This window comes from Zeus faber, assembly GCF_960531495.2.
Source record: "Zeus faber genome assembly, chromosome: 9".
NCBI lineage: Eukaryota > Metazoa > Chordata > Actinopteri > Zeiformes > Zeidae > Zeus > Zeus faber.
Window position 1 is genome coordinate 33,626,734 of NC_137197.1, and position 16,645 is coordinate 33,643,378.

Here is a 16,645-nt window from a genome sequence, read left to right on the forward strand (position 1 = left end):
CAACTCCAGTTACTGTGCTGGGCATGAAAATGGAAAGATTAAATAAAAGTAAAGATTAAGATATAAATACAAATAGGAATAGAATTTGGATGAATATCAGTGCTGTCAAAATTAACGCATTGATTTTGTAATTCATTTTAAATATTTAACGTCTTAAAAAAAGTTATGTAATTAATGCCAGGTATTTCCCAAGCTTATTGCAGGCTTAAGTTGCCCCTCCAGCAGGCTTAAGCATCAGCATGTTTTTGTTTTTAAGTATAGTATTTTATTATTATTATTTTATCCGTAAGAGAGATTCGATCAGCCTCTCTCTCCTGCGCGCTCCCAGCAGGGAGTGATATGCTGCATTCAAAGACCTCGGAAAACAAAGTAATGCAGTGTTAATTGGAAATCTGAAAAATCGGCTATTGTCCAAAATGTTATTTAAAACACATAAAAACATTGTGTTTTATTTTAGATGTATTTTATTGTACTCAATTAAGTAAGTGAATTAAACAAAAAGAGCACCATACATAACTGGGCCAGTCTATTCATGAATAGACTATTCAGTCAATCAGTCACTCTTGTATCCCCTTTTGTTATCAGTTATTTGTGGTTTGATTATTAAATTAAGAAAAATCTGCAATGGACATATTCTAAAACGATTGATGAAAACATACTAATAGCTTAATACCTTCATTATCATTTATGCATATACTATATTATTACCTTCTAAATGCAAGTGGCATTTTGACATATAGGCCTGGGTTGTTTTTTTTGTGTTATAAATATAAGAATGATTTCTCTCAAGCTGACAGTCAATTTTAATGGCCTTTATTGTTTTACTGGAAATCTTTAGTTCTTAAGAATCTGTGTTTATAGTTGTGCTCTTAAACAATTGTATTTGAATAAAATTATAGTTATTTTTGTTTATTTGACATTAATTCTGTGCTTTTACATTTAAATATCAATTATTGTATTACAAACTTCAGTCTCTATAAAAAAAAAAAGCAATTACTCACAATTAATCACAGCAAATTGTGCGATTAATATGTTATATTATTATATTATATTATATATATTATATTTTTTATCAATCAACAGCCCTAATAAACATGAATATAAAAGATTAAATACCAAGACGGGCAGCGACAATTGATAGATATGCAGCCAAGTAAAAGGTTTAACTATTATTTAGAATTGTTCTGGAATCACTGTTATTTAAAAAGTTGATTTTTTTATATATCAAGACCTTGGATAGAATTTGAAAAATAGTTTGGAAAAAAGTAGAAAAAGTTACCAGTAGTTGAAGCTGAGCGTTACCTTGTGTTGATAACCCCTCTGGACAATAAGTATTAGGACAGCTCAAGCCGTTGGTTATGGGTTAAGATGCGATTGAACAAAATAAGTTTGACAAAGTATTTGTTTATTTTTTGATAGGGTCTGTCATTTCTCTTGTTGGTTTATTGGATTGTTATTTGATTTATATTTTTTGTATTTTTAGTTTTATTATTTTTTCGTTTGTTTTGTTTGCTTGATGTTGTGGCATTTAAAAATGTGCTGCTGGTAAATTGTTTAAAATTGTGGTTAACCAAATAGATTGGATTTTGTGAGTGTGTAATAGTATAGTATTATTTTTTTTACATCAAATTTGATATTTAATAAATTCAATTTTGAATGAAATGCCATTGTGGATAAGTTGTTATACATTCATATTTTAAGACCACTAAAGTTACTGTAACAATCTAGCCACTGGGGGTGCATAAGCCAGTGTATTATCATTGCCAGTCCCAAGCCCGGAGGAATAGAGAGGGTTGCGTCAGAGAGGGCATCCAGCGTAAAAACCATGCAAAATCAAACTTGCGGACAACTAATCTGATTTCCATACCGGATCGGTCAAGGCCCGGGTTAACAACGACCGCCACTGGTGCTGTTAGCCAACAGGGTGCTAGTGGAAATTGTGCTACTGTCGGCCGAAGAAGAAGAAGAGGGGGAAGGCGTGTCCGGAGACCGCAGGAGAGGAAGAAGGGTAGGAGAGTAAAGTTGAGAGTAAGAACTTTGAACGTTGGCACTATGAAGGGTAAAGAGAGAGAGAGCTGGCTGACATGATGGAGAGAAGGAAGGTAGATGTACTATGTGACCAGGTGGAAGGAGAGTAAGGCCAGGAGTATCGGAGCCGGGTACAAACTGTTCTACAATGGGGTGGATGGAAGGAGAAATGGGTTCGGGGTAGTCTTGAAGGAAGAATATGTCAAGAGTGTCTTGGAGGTGACAAGAATGTCAGACAGAGTGATGAGCATGACGCTGGAAATTGATGGGGTGATAATGAATGTGGTCAGTGCATATGCTCCCCAAGTTGGGTGTGAGATGGAAGAGAGGAAGAATTCTTTAGTGAGTTGGATGTAGTGCTGGAGAGCGTCCCCAAGGGAGAGAGAGTGGTCGTTGGAGCAGATCTCAATGGGCATGTTGGTGAAGGGATCAGAGACATAGATGACGAGAAGGTGATGGGTAGGTATGGTGTTAAGGAGAGGAATATGGAAGGACAGATTGTGGTGGATTTTGCCAAAAGGATAGAGTTGGCTGTTGTGAATACGTATTTCAAGAAGAGGGAGGAACACAGGATGACATACATCTACATACATCTTATGCAGGAGGTGCAATCTGAAAGAGATTAGTGACTGCAAAGTGGTGGTAAGGTAGTGTGTTGCTAGGCAGCATCGGTTGAAAGTTAAAAAAGGAGTGTTGCATGCAATTTAGAGAAGAGGTAAGGCAGACAATAGGTGGGAATGAACGGTTACCAGATGACTGGGAAACAACTGCAGAAGTGAGGGAGACGGCCAAGAAGGTACTCAGTGTATCGTGCGGGAAGAGGAAGGAAGACAAGGACTCTTGGTGGTGGAATGAGGAAGTACAGGAGAGCATAGAGCAGAAGAGGTTGGCGAAGAAGAAATAGGATAGTCAGAGAGATGAAGAAAGTAGACAGGAGTACAAGCTGATGCGGCGCAAGGCGACGAGAGAAGTGGAAAAGGCAAAGGAAAACACATATGACCAGTTGTATGAGAGGTTGGACAGGAAGGAAGGAGAAAAGGACGTGTACCGATTGGCAAAACAAAGGGACCAAGCTGGGACAAGCTGTACAGCAGGAAAAGTACAAGGAGGCCAGAGGGAGCTGCACTGAGTCCTTGTGAATTTAGAGAAAGCATATGATGATACGAGAGAGGAAGTGTGGTATTGCATGAGGAAGTCGGGGGTGGCAGAGAAGCACGTAAGAGTGGTACAGGATATGTATGAGGGCAGTCAGACAGTAGTAAGGTGTGCAGTAGGCGTGACAAAGGCATTCAAAGTGGAGGTGGGTTTGCATCAAGTATCAGCTCTGAGCCCTTTCTTGATTGCAATGGTGATGGACAGGTTAACAGATGAAATCAGGCAGGAGTCTCAGTGGACTATGATGTTCGTGGATGACCTGGTGATCTGTAGCGAGAGCAGGGAGCAGGTTGAGGAGAGCCTGGAGAAGTGGAGACATGCATTAGAGAGAAGATGAATGAAAGTCAGCAAGAGTAAGACAGAATACATGTACCTTAATGGGAGGGAGGGGGGAGAAAAGCTGAGAATTCAAAGAGTAGAGGTGGAGAAGGCGGATGAGTTCAAGTACTTCGGGTCGACCTTCCAAAGCAGTGGAGAGTGTGGGAGAGAGGTGAACAAGAGAGTATAGGCAGTGTGGAGTAGGTGGAGAAGTGTCCTCCGGAGTGATCTGTGACAGAAGGGTTCCAGAGAGAGTGAAGGGGAAGGTCTACAGGACCGTAGTGAGACCGGCTATGTTGTACGGCTTAGAGGTGGTGGCACTTACAAAAAAGCAGGTGGCTGAACTGGAGGTGGCAGAGTTGAGGGTGTTGAGATTTTCATTGGGAGTGACAAGGATGGACAGGTTGAAGAATGTGTACATTAGAGGGACAGTTCAGGTTGGACAGTTTGGTTAAAAAGTGATAGAGGCGAGATTGAGATGGTTTGGACACGGGTGTAGGAGAGATGAGAGTTACATTGGGAGAAGGATGCTGAGGATGGAGCTGCCAGGCAAGAGGAAAAGAGGAAGGCCAAAGAGACTGTTTATGGATATGGTGAGGGAGGACATGCAGGCAGTTGGTGTAAGGGAGGAAGATACGCAGAACAGAAGGTATTGGAGGCAGATGATCCACTGTGGCGACCCAAACGGGAGCAGCCAAAAGAAGGAGGAAGTTACTGTAACAAAAATCCTCCCAATGCTGAAGACTTACACCCCCCCCCAGAACCCGAGCAGATGTCTACGAACAAGACATTTGGATCTACCATGGAGTATTCAAAGCCTGAGACGGCCCCAACACTGAGCCCCACATACCTGAGAGGGCCCCACAAGGGACCCTCCCTTCAGCAATCTCAAAATAAACTGATTAACTGCAAAACATCCCTCTGCCCTCCACCTATGCTGTAACCATCTTCCGACAGGCTAAACCAACGGTAATCCACGACGACAGACCAGTGCATGCCCGATCTTCACCTCAGGCCAGCAACTGGGTGTCCCTGAACGTACACAAAAGAAAGTGGGATGAGCCCCGGAGACAGGTTCTCTTTCAGATAACTCTGCTTGCTCCCACAGCTGTGAAAGCTCACAGAAAAAAAGAAGAAAAAACGAAAACGTCTGGTTCCACATCACCCACTGCACGTCTGATCCAGAACCCAACCCATCCATCACCAACATCCAAAGCAACCTGAGAGAGGCAGTGGAGGACATTACTCAGAGAGAATCTACATCCGAAGCTGAGTAAACACACCCACGCTATTTAGCGCTGATACATCTAAACGAGAACAGCAATCAATGAGCAAATCTGAATAAAAAAATACCTTCCCGCCCACTAATCGGACTGGCATTTGCCTACAAGTTGCTATAGTACAGCACACTCCAGTAATTCTTTCAGCAGATCTGGACACTCTCTTGACTATGTGCGCTGAACCACAGAGCACCTGCCGTAAACATACTGTCCAATGGTTCGAGGACACCCCCGGTGTCTACATACTGTAGATGCTTTCGGAGTTCCAAGGGGAGTCCCCTCACAAATTTTAGGCACAAAACCTAATTTCAGTCGGATTTGCGTCCATACTTTGTCCCTGGTGAACAATTGACGAAAATGTAGATTGGGTGAACTACATCTATTATAATCAACAACGCTTTGCCAATTAGATGTTTCAATTGTTCGAGGCCCTCGGTGAGCAGCTAGACATAACTTCCCAAGTACCCTGGCAAAATCGTTTGGCCCTAGACATGAACCTAGCCGAACAGCAAGGCGTATGTGCTATGTTTGGTGTGTAATGTTCTACGTTTATCCCTAACATGGCCCCAGATGGAAATTCACCGTTGCATTGGCCAAACCTAAAAACCTTAGGAAAGAGTTAAAGGACAATGCCGGCCATGGGCAGTGGAATACTGCCTAACGAGAAAATGTACGGCAACTGGGGAGTTCTAGTATCCAAAGCTGGTGTTATAATGCTCGTTATTTGTTTCCTTCTTATATTCATCAGATGTTATGCATTTCTGCATTTCATTGTTATTTGTTTTATTCTGTGTTTCTTTGAAGCCTCTTTTATTCAGTACCTTATGTGGAGATGTTCGATCTCCAAGGGGAGTGATGGGGAGTCCCAGAATGGTTGAACAAAGAACTACTTCAAAGAGCTTGTTAGGAGCTTCGAACATCTGGACTCGGCAAAGATAAAGTTATGGTCTTATCATAAGTGGCCCCTCTCGCGATGCACAAGTACCCACCCTTCAGAATATATTACCAGCTTGCTCCAATCATCCACGCTACGATTTTGAAGGTTGTGGGGGTGCAGCAAATGGCTGTGATGGCAGAAACTGATCCTCTGCTTTTGTCTCCTATCCCAGGAAATGACGACCCTGATACTGCGACCTTTGACAGGATGATCGAGCAATGGCTGTTAGCACCTGTAGGACAGAACCTCGGGTTGACGTGTCCGTTATAAGCATGATGCCTTCGCGTAAGATGTGAATGCGGTGAAGATGCGGTACCCACTGGAACCACGCTGGAGTGCTGACCATTCCTCGACCATCCGTCCTGTTGCTTCTTCGCCTTGTTATCTTTTTCCCTGGATGCGCCATCTGGGTTTTCCTCATGGAGGTTTTTCCCGACCAGGTTTTTCTGATGCCCACATACAACGCCAAGAATATTGTGTTTTATTTTGCTGGATTTGTTTCGCTACATAGACTCATTATTAAATTCTTACATACTCTTGCGCTCATACACTGTGCAATATGCCATACCCGGATTAAATTACAATTAAAGGTCAACTTCAATAGTCAGGTTCAATGGTCAGGTGAAACTCCATCCTCAAACTCCACCCTCATCACTCTGTTGGCAGGTCGCCTAGCCCTATCGTCGCTACCAGGACTGGAACATATCTCATCCCAGGCACAACTCTTTTCTAGCATATCTAGCATGATTCATCACTAGCACCACAATGATAAAGTAAACTTCCCACTGCTGTTAAGATGGCAGAATCACTACACGTCTTTCATAGGAGATTGAAGACCCATCTTTTTAATATGCAGCAAGACTACGGCAATGCCTTCGGTGCAGTTGGTTTGACCATTACTGAAAAATGAACTTGCTGTGAATAAAAGCATCCTTATCCTCTCCACCTTTCTTCCATTACACAAAATCAACACAAGAGAGATTTTGACAATCCATGACCTCGACGGATATTTTGTTCACAGATAGACAAGTGCAAAATACATAACCTTCATGGGGGGGGTAAGAAACACAATGAACAAAAATGATAAAGGCTACATCCGAAGAGCAACAACCCTGACAGCATCTGGATCAGCCCTTGCACACTGTTGAGAGCAGTTCAGTTACCTTCCTCTTCTTAAAGGCCTGTCTGGCCAGAAATCCGCAGCAGGCAGCCTGGAACAGTGTGATGTTCCTCCTTGTCTGCATATCGCGCTGCTCCTCTAGCTTGGGCAGGGTCCAGGCTCGGAAGAACACCTGGAGATGATGGATTTTTGGTAAGTATGGGTGGAACATCCATGTATGCATGTATTCTTATATATTTACAGACATTCTACAAAACACTATCAGAAACTATCAGTTCCGGAAGTCATCCAACATATATTTTCTTAATGACTTGAAGGCTTGAAGAAAGATACTGAGCCACTGCAAGGGGAATGTTGAAATATCAGATATGTGTCGCTGATTTTACGATATATGTAGATGATCGTGCAAGTGCTCATCAAACACCCTGATTAAATAGTCTTGATGGCATTAGCATGTTATTTGCATCAGCTGAAGATACGGTCGCATCTTCACAAAAACTTGATTAAAGGGACACACATTGGACGCTACATGGATCGCTACAGTCATCCCACTGCATTCTGAGGAAAAACACATAAAAAAGGGCTTTGTCAAAAAGAAAAGTGTCCTACTGTGATGGCATCATAACACATTGATGACTGATCTATATGGAACGTGTTAAGCTATTGAAAAATTAAAATTTCCAATCGAGGCTGCATAACACCGCTGTAATAAATCGTTACTTAAATGACGATGACTTTTGTTCTTGACAAAAGAGCATGTGGAAAATGTTTGAATTCATGAAACACATGGAGTTCCTAATTTTGTGTGTTCTACCTGTGTACCAAGTGAGGAAACCATTTTTTTCTGAAATAGATGCCCCATTGAGACTTAAAGGCATGTAGACTTAAGGGTCACGAGCAAATACACCCAAGAGAAAAAGACAAAAGCTCTCAGTGAACCCACGGATACCGCAATATGCAAACTCAAGGCACTGTCTTTTTGTTAGCTTCACTTTAATTTCACCTTTAACATACTGTGCGTGTATATATATTGATATGACTTTTTGGCATCTTGATTATACTTGAGATTGTAAAACTTTGGTTGATTACACTCATTCTGATCACTCTCCTTTTCTTCTAGAGTGAAAAGCTATACTTCGCAAGGGGGGAATTTAAGAGCCAAAATGCTGTTTTGTATTCATGTTGTAATTTTGTTTGTGTAACACTGGGTGGCGCATGTCTGCAAATTGACTTCAGGTATATAGGTAGGAAATACCATGTTGTTGGAAGGTGTTGGACCCGGAAGGGCAAAGGGTTTTTGACCGCTTGCACGCGGCCCCTTGCTGCTATGATGATGGAATTGCTGTGGACAATGTGCTGTTTGGGAATAAATGGACCACTGTGGATTCCCACATTAAGATTGTCTAAATGCGTTTGTTTTGTTTAGCACAGGGCAATCAAGTGAGCATATCATTTTTAACATCAAGCGCGTCAGCCATGTCTTCCCTGGTCTCAGGCACCTCAGTAGTTCAGTGTTAGACCGAACTCCTTTAACAGGGAATGTGTCGTGCTGCTTCATTGGTTGGCAATTTACTGTTCCATGATATATAATAACTCCTGCAGCTTGACGTCAGGATGGAGTGATTCTGAGGGGAAACTTGCGATACTGTGTACCACAGACCGGAATCTCACCCCAAAAACTCCAAAATAAAATACCCCTTTAAAATGAAGTTGTAAAATCAAATCAATAATTAAATTAAATCCAAAGAGGAACCAAATGGGACCATAAAAGATTGCAAACATTATTGGAAACCATCTTGGAAGTCCATTGATTTCAACATTATACACAGTAGATCTTTTGATTGCAAGTCTTTGAACAGACCATAATCATGTTGCTGAATCGTGCAAATGTTAGAAATCTTGCAAAAAAAGTATAACTGAGTTATTATCAGTTGGTTTGAGGTAAATTACCTGTCCAAAATCAATATATGGTTCTTCTGCATAAGGAATATGTGTTTTATTACACTATTATGAGCGACCTTTACACTATTTCAATTACACCATATTTATAACAACCTCAAACAAACACATTTATTTTACAACCATCTAAACTCAGAAGATTTTCTGCGTGTGTCGGAGAATGGAGATGAAATACATCGAAGAACACCCACGCCGGCGACATAAGGCCCCCCCTGGGAAACAACTCTCTCAGGAACTTTTCCAACTGATGACTCTTTTCCAATGTTTTAATTAACAATCCGCCAGATTGTCTTTTGTCCTCACCATTTTCTGTTTTCCATCTCAAAGAGTTTGAATCTGGCTCAGGCTAATTGGTGATTGGATAGTAGATAGTACTCTGGTTTCTATTTCTATTTCTGGTGTTTTTGTTTCTATATATTTTATATTGTTTATAGTGCTTACCTTGATATGCTCTCTATGTTCTGCTGTCCCCTTTTTGCTGCTGGAACAATGTAAATTTCCCCGATGTGGGACTAATAAAGGTTTATCTTATCTTATCTTATCTTATCTTGATAGGGTTATTGACACATGCCAAGTCTTAATGCAGAAAAATAGGGGTTTGTGAATGTTTGTGTGTGTGTGTGTGTGTGTGTGTGTGTATGTGTGTGTGTGTGTGTGTGTGTGTGTGTGTGTGTGTGTGTGTGTGTGTGTGTGTGTGTGTGTGTGTGTGTGTGTGTGTGCGCCGAAAATCAATCGCTGTGACAATGAGCAAGGCGAGAATGTTGAGAGCTAGAGAGAGTTGTGACCGCGGAGGGAGAAAACAGCAGGCAACTTATTTTGCAGGACCCATTGTGTGACTGTGTGTACTTTGTCCACTTTGTGTGTGTGTGTGTGTGATTTTCATGAGCATCTGCATTTGCTGTGCCAGTGTGTTTATCTGTGTGGGTGAGAGAGAGAGAGAGAGAGAAAGAGAGAGAGAGAGAGAGAGTTCCAGGGATGGAAGAAAGGAAATCGATTTACTTAAGTATTGCAATTTTATTTTTGACTTTTTTTTTTATTCCCATGCTGGCTCTTGAATCAATATTTGCAGTGTATAAATTATTTGTGACAGTACATGCAATCACTTGCCTACAATCACGCTTCTCGGTTTCTATAATGTGTTACGGAAATTAAACTTGGAGAGACTGACTGATTGGACTTACTGTATCATGTGTGAATTATATTTACCAGCAGGACTCATGGAGAGCTTTCAGTCTGACTCATCACGATTGTGGAATTTAATTTAGAATAATCATTCAATTCCGTTTCCCCCCGGGGTGAAGTGATTGAATTAAAAATAAAATGCAATTACAATGAAATAAATCCTTCATGAGCTTAAGAGAAATTATGGTTTTGAATTGTGGTGACGATCCTTGCATCTAATGTTCTCATAAGTAGAAGATGTGTTTCTGCTCACCCTGCTCAGCCCCATGTGGTAGCTGCTCTTCTCAAGCTCCAAGGACTCCAACAGCTCCTCCACCGCCTGGTACAACAAAACAATAAACTTGTTTATTTGGATGAATACAAAAAAAACAAAAGCAAAAATAACCAAACAGATGTGCTTCAGAGAGAAGAGCTATCTCGGGCCGCAAGTCACATGACCTGTTCGTCCCCAATGAATGCCGGCATGTTTCCATGGCAACCACTGACACCCCCACCAACACACACGCCAGCCTCCTACGCTTTCCTACCTCCCTTGAGCAATTTGAAAGGCCAAAACAAGTCAAAGACTCAAGGTTCTAATATGGCATGTCTATTTTCTGTCTGTCAAGTCAACCTTTACCAGATTAAAAGCAGACCGTTTCGGTGTCTGTGTCTTCCCTATTCACTCCTATTGCAAGCCGATGGAGCATTTATTAATCTTCCAAACTAGTAACCCTGATTGAACTAGTTGTAAATGTACACTTTGCATTTGACATCAACAATAGGCATTTTCGGACCAAACAGTTCTGGGGACTCCATTAGGGGAACTAGGAACTGGGGAGGTCCCCCGAGAACAAAACCTTCTGGGGATTTTTTTTTCCTGGTGGCATTCGCACTGGCAGTAGGAACACTGAAGTGAAGTAAGCCAATGAGGTTTCAGCATGAGTTTCGTGTTGTATTTACATGCTAACTTTCACTGATTTCCCCTTATCTGTCCACCAAAATCTGTTTCTGAACAAATTTGAGGCGAGAAATAAGCAATCCTGTTGCTGAACTTCACTCATTTTAGATCTACAATGCCTAATTTAAAAGTTTATTCAGACTTTTGTAAGGCAAGAGAAGAGCATCAGGACAGCGCACGCAGTCTTTTTTATTCATTCAGTTAACATCAGAAAATAACATCAAATAAATTAACTAAATAAATCTTTAATAAAAATACTACTTCTATTGCTTTATATTTTTATTTTATTTTTTTCTTGTGTGCGTGGTCTGGGGTGATTGCTTTAGTGTGGGTTACACGGGTCAGGCTGGGGAGCGGTTGTCCGGAGATTGGAGCACCAAGGGCACCGGAGCTCTGTTTCAGGGGGGACGTTCTTGAGTGCACGGGCCAGGGTGAGCGCTTAAGTGGACCAGCCCAAGGGCAAAACTTTGGGGGTGAGAGTGTATACAGCGAGAGAGAGAGAGAGAGAGTGACACTATTTTCCCCCGATTCTGCATTGAAAGCAATGGGAAGTGGTTTTGATACTGTATCGAGAATTAAACATATCAAGATATCAAGAATTTCTGTGTTTGATATCAACAATGTGTTACATTGTTGCGTATACATTTGCAACTAGCTCAATCAGAATTGCTACTAGTTTGCAAAAATAAATAAATGCTCAAAACTCCACTCCAAACCTTTAAAACACACGTGCTCTCACTAAATCTTCCCCAGGGAGCACAGTCCCCATTAGTTAATTCTAAGTGGCCCTATCATTGCTAAGCTCATCTCTGAGGAGTTGTGCCAGCCCGGGTGAGATAAAGTGCCGGTCCGGTTAAAATGTGTGAAAGGAAAGAGAAGCCCTTTCATTGATTTACCAAAGTGATCAAGTTAAGTCTTTCCGGCCGATGATGGTCATTTATTTTCACAGCCTTTTTGTGTACGGCCCCCTTCAAATGATCCATGGCCCATGTTGCCATTTGTATAGATCAGTCCACTAAAAAATGTACACTAGAACCTCGTACCTATTCCAGACTGACCTGAACCGGGATTTATTCCCACTTACCCCCTCTTGGCAATAGTAGCAAAAAGGTTTAAAATTATCTGTTAGCCTGTTGTCTAATACAGGGATTCCAGAATGGGCAGAATGAGCTGAGCGGTTTAACATTCAACTTAAACCTTTTACCAATAAAAAAAAGTAACGACTATGCAACTGAGTAAATGTTTTGTGAGATGTGAAAAACTATATATATATATATATATAGTGGTACCTCGACTTACGACTGTAATGGGTTCTATAAGAATAGTCGTATGCCGAAGCAATTTTTGATTTCCTTCGTAGTTTCAATGGGAATCATTGCCCTTTTATTTTTCCCATTATCCTTCTTCTTAGGACTCATCATGAAGGGTGAAAATAAAATACAAAATACAAAAATACAAAGCACAAACACAGTTATTATGACAAAAATATGGATAAGCCACGAACTACGTGCACACACGATGTAGGTCGCCCGCTGACTGACTGCTGACTGGCCACTGACTCGCCAACTGCAAATTTCCACGGTCGTATCTTGGAGCATTTTTTTTTTCGCGACTATCACTACTCGTATCTTGGATTAGTCATAAGTAGATGTGGTCGTAAGTCGAGGTACCACTGTGTATATATATATATATATATATATATATATATATATATATATATATATATATATATATATATATATATATATATATATATATATATATATATATATCCCACTCACTGGCCACTTTATTAGGTACACCTTGCTAGTACCGGGTTGGACCCCCTTTTGCCTTCAGAACTCCCTTAATTCTTCGTTTCATCGATTCAACAAGGTGTTGGAACCATTCCTCAGAGATTTTGGTCCATATTGACATGATAGCATCACGCAGTTGCTGCAGATTTGTCGGCTGCACATCCATGATGCGAATCTCCTGTTCCACCACATCCCAAAGGTGCTCTATTGGATCGAGATCTGGTGACTGTGGAGGCCATTGAAGTACAGTGAACTCATTGTCATGTTCAAGAAACCAGTTTGAGATGATTTGAGCTTTGTGACATGGTGCATTATCCTGCTGGAAGTAGCCATCAGAAGATGGGTACACTGTGGTCATAAAGGGATGGACATGGTCAGCAATAATACTCAGGTATGCTGGGGTGTTTAAATGATGCTCAATTGGTACGAAGGGGCCCAAAGTGTGCTAAGAAAATCTCCCCCGCACCATTACACCACCACCACCAGCTTGAACCGTTGATACAAGGCAGGATGGATCCATGCTTTCATGTTGTTTACACCAAATTGTGACCCTACCATCTGAATGTCGCAGCTGAAATTGAGATTCATCAGACCAGGCAACGTTTTCCCAATCTTCTATTCCATTTTTGGTGAGCCTGTGCAAATTGTAGCCACAGTTTCCTGTTCTTAGCTGACAGGAGTGGCACCCGGTGTGGTCTTCTGCTACTGTAGCCCATCTGCTTCAACGTTCGACGTGTTGTACGTTCAGAGATGCTATTCTGCATACCTTGGTTGTAACGAGTGGTTATTTGAGTTACTGTTGCCTTTCTATCGTCTCAAACCAGTCTGCCCATTCTCCTCTGACCTCTGACATCAACAAGGCATTTTCGTCCACACAACTGTCGCTCACTGGGTATTTTCTCTCTTTCGGACCATTCTCTCTAAAGCCTAGATCGTATCACGTGAAAATCCCAGTAGGTCAGCAGTTTCTGAAATACTCAGACCAGCCAATCTGGCACCAACAACCATGCCACGTTCAAAGTCACTTAAATCCCTTTTCTTCCCCATTCTGATGCTCAGTTTGAACTTCAACAAGTCATCCTGCCTAAATCCTGCCGTCTACATGCCTAAATGCAATGAGTTGCTGCCATGTGATTGGCTGATTAGCAATTTGTGTTTACAAGCAATTGAACAGCTGTACCTAATAAAGTAGACGGTGTATACTGTGTGTATATATATATACATACGCTTATATATATATATATATATATATATACGCTTTTATCCAAAGCGACTTACAATTATTCAAACACCGACGGACGCAGCCATCAGGAGCAATGAGGGGTTAAGTGTCTTACTCAAGGACACTACAGCATGCTAGCAGGAAGAGCCTGGGATCGAACCAGCAACCTTTAGATAACTAGATGACCAGCTCTACCTCCTGAGCTACCATCCCCTATATATATATATGTGTGTGTGTGTGTGTGTGTGTGTGTGTGTGTGTGTGTGTGTGTGTGTGTGTGTGTGTGTGTGTGTGTGTGTATTATACAATTATAAAGTATATATTATATTGTGAAAGAATATATTAGAAAATGTACAAAAAATATATATCTACCATAAAAATAATCATTTTGTTGTGGACATCCTGAAATTACAGGCGGACTCCAATGTGACCCCAAACTCCTGGACTTATATACTGAAATGTACTAAAATATACTGTATATAGATTATTTTTATGAACGCGGCTCTGCTGTTAACATTACAGTTGAAGATGTAAAAAACATCGGCTGTCTGGACGTTGCTTTCCCTTCGATGTATTGATTTCATGTTTATGGATCAGGTTGTGAGTAAATAACGTAAGACATTCATAGGTTTGTGGACATTCATATACTGTAAATGAAGTGGAATTAAGCGATGGTTTTGATTTAAGACTCCATCGCCATTCCCACGGAGCTTGGATAAACAAGGCAAGCGAGGTACATTATTCATATTATACATTTACATTATTGGATGATGGAAAATCCTGGACTAGGAAAGCCCAGCAGAAAATACATTAATTATATGCTTGGTAGGGGTGGGGATGATGTTCGTAGCGCACTCAACCTCCCGCACAAAGGGGACTTGAAAGATAACAAGATGGGAAGAAGAAAAAAAAAACTGAGGAAGAAAGAGCAAGAGAGAGACAGAAGGGGGGGGTCGGGACAGAGAGAACTCCTCACACTGCCAGTAATTAATCAGTACAGTGTACGTATGCTGCCAGGCTGCACAATCATAATTAATTACACATGAGAGCGGCTCTTAGAGTGTGGAGAGGGATGCAGACGAGGACAGAAAAGGGTAAGGGAGGGAGGGAGACAAGGTTCACAGATAGTGTTCACACAGTAAAACTGGAAGTGTGTGTGTGTGTGTGTGTGTGTGTGTGTGTGTGTGTGTGTGTGTGTGTGTGTGTTTGGGGGGGGGGGGGGGGGTTGGAAGGTAGGGGTGCGCGCAGGGCAGGATTGATTCATATAAAATAAAATTCCAGCACTTTCACAAGGTCTTTTTGAAGAACAATTTCTTCATCTTTAAGGAGGCAATGTCATAAGATAAGAACCCTGGCGCAGGGACTTACCCTCCGCTCATCTGTGACGATGTAGTTGCGATCGTGCTTCTTGGCCAAGTGTGGCGACAGCACGTCGAAGCGCCGACGGAATTCTGAGAACACCATGTGATCAGGATATCCTGCGGAGAAGGGGGGCGGTGAACTCAAATTCATTAATAATCAAGAATTGAAGAAGTTCAAATTGAAAAAGTTAAATTCCTAAATTGAAGACGTTCAAGTTCCAATTTGGAGAAGTTAAATTACCAAATTAAAAATGTTAAATTCCCAAATTAAAAAAGTTCAATTACTAAATTAAAGTTAAATTGCCAAATTGAAAAATTTAAATTCCAAAACTGAAGAAGTTCAAGTACCAAATGAAAGAAGCTCAAGTCCCAAATTGAAGAAGTTTCCAATTCAACTCTGAAGTCGTCAACCAAGTAACATTGTGTTGGGCGTGGATGAATGATTGAAGAGCCTAGATAGAGCCTCAGTGGCCTGTAGCTTCTCGGAAAAGTAACTTTGATTTTCTGATCAAATAACTGATTTCTAAATTATTAACTATGCTTCAATCATATATTCTAGAACGTTTTTTTTTTAAGGATGAAAGAGTGTAAAACCTGCCTTGGATTACCTTGCCTGTAGATCCGTAGAGCATCCAGCAGCTTGGAGCCGCGGACCTGGGCTCTGATCAGGCCCACATCCAGGGTCATGAGGCTGGAGTCTGCGCTTTCCCCGTGGGGCACACGGGGCTCGCCTCCCGCACTGACTGACTCAGATTTGGGCAGCAGGCAGTGTACGAAGTGAATCCTGGACCGACGCACTGTGTCAATCAGAGCGTCCTTAAAATATTGACAAGAAAAATAAATAAGAGAGAAGCTTGAATTTGGAATATTCTGGCACAGATAAGTATATGAGAGATTTCTAATGTTTGAGGTTCAATGACATACATTATGCACAGGCCCTAGAATATTAGAATACCAGTTCAAGTCTAACCTGTGCAGTAAAAGTATATGATGGTATTTGCAGTACATTCTCAGTGCATCATGAATCTTTCCAGGAGGTTTGGTCTCCAGCTTTATCATTCAGTGTCTTACCAATCTTTTGTTTCTCTCATGGACGCTTTCACGCTTTATACGTTTCCCGCTCATCAGACATTCCACCATATAAAAAACCCTTCACTCACCACCTGCAACTTGATCTGAATACACAGGCTCTTCTTCTTCACGGCAGCCATGCCCGTGGTGAAGGTCTTCCTCATGCTGGTGGCGCGCCGCAGAGCCAGCTGTGAGCCGCCCTCCAGGCCGGCGATGGAGCCTGACAGGACCGTGGCACCGCCCGCCCTCCCCGCGAACAGCCCGCTGATGTTTTTC

The 16,645-nt window shown here is 41.6% G+C and overlaps 1 protein-coding gene across 1 annotated transcript in view; it reads right to left on the minus strand.

Moving 5' to 3' along the window:
• The window catches only part of myo18ab (myosin XVIIIA b), a gene marked incomplete at its 5' end in the record, with an annotated part of 190,909 nt that overhangs the window by 72,525 nt on the left and 101,739 nt on the right, over nt 1-16,645 (minus strand). The window contains 5 exon segments of the mRNA XM_080006919.1: nt 6,882-7,010; nt 10,233-10,298; nt 15,306-15,415; nt 15,907-16,114; nt 16,459-16,645. Of these exon segments, the coding sequence (XP_079863045.1) occupies nt 6,882-7,010; nt 10,233-10,298; nt 15,306-15,415; nt 15,907-16,114; nt 16,459-16,645 (700 nt within the window).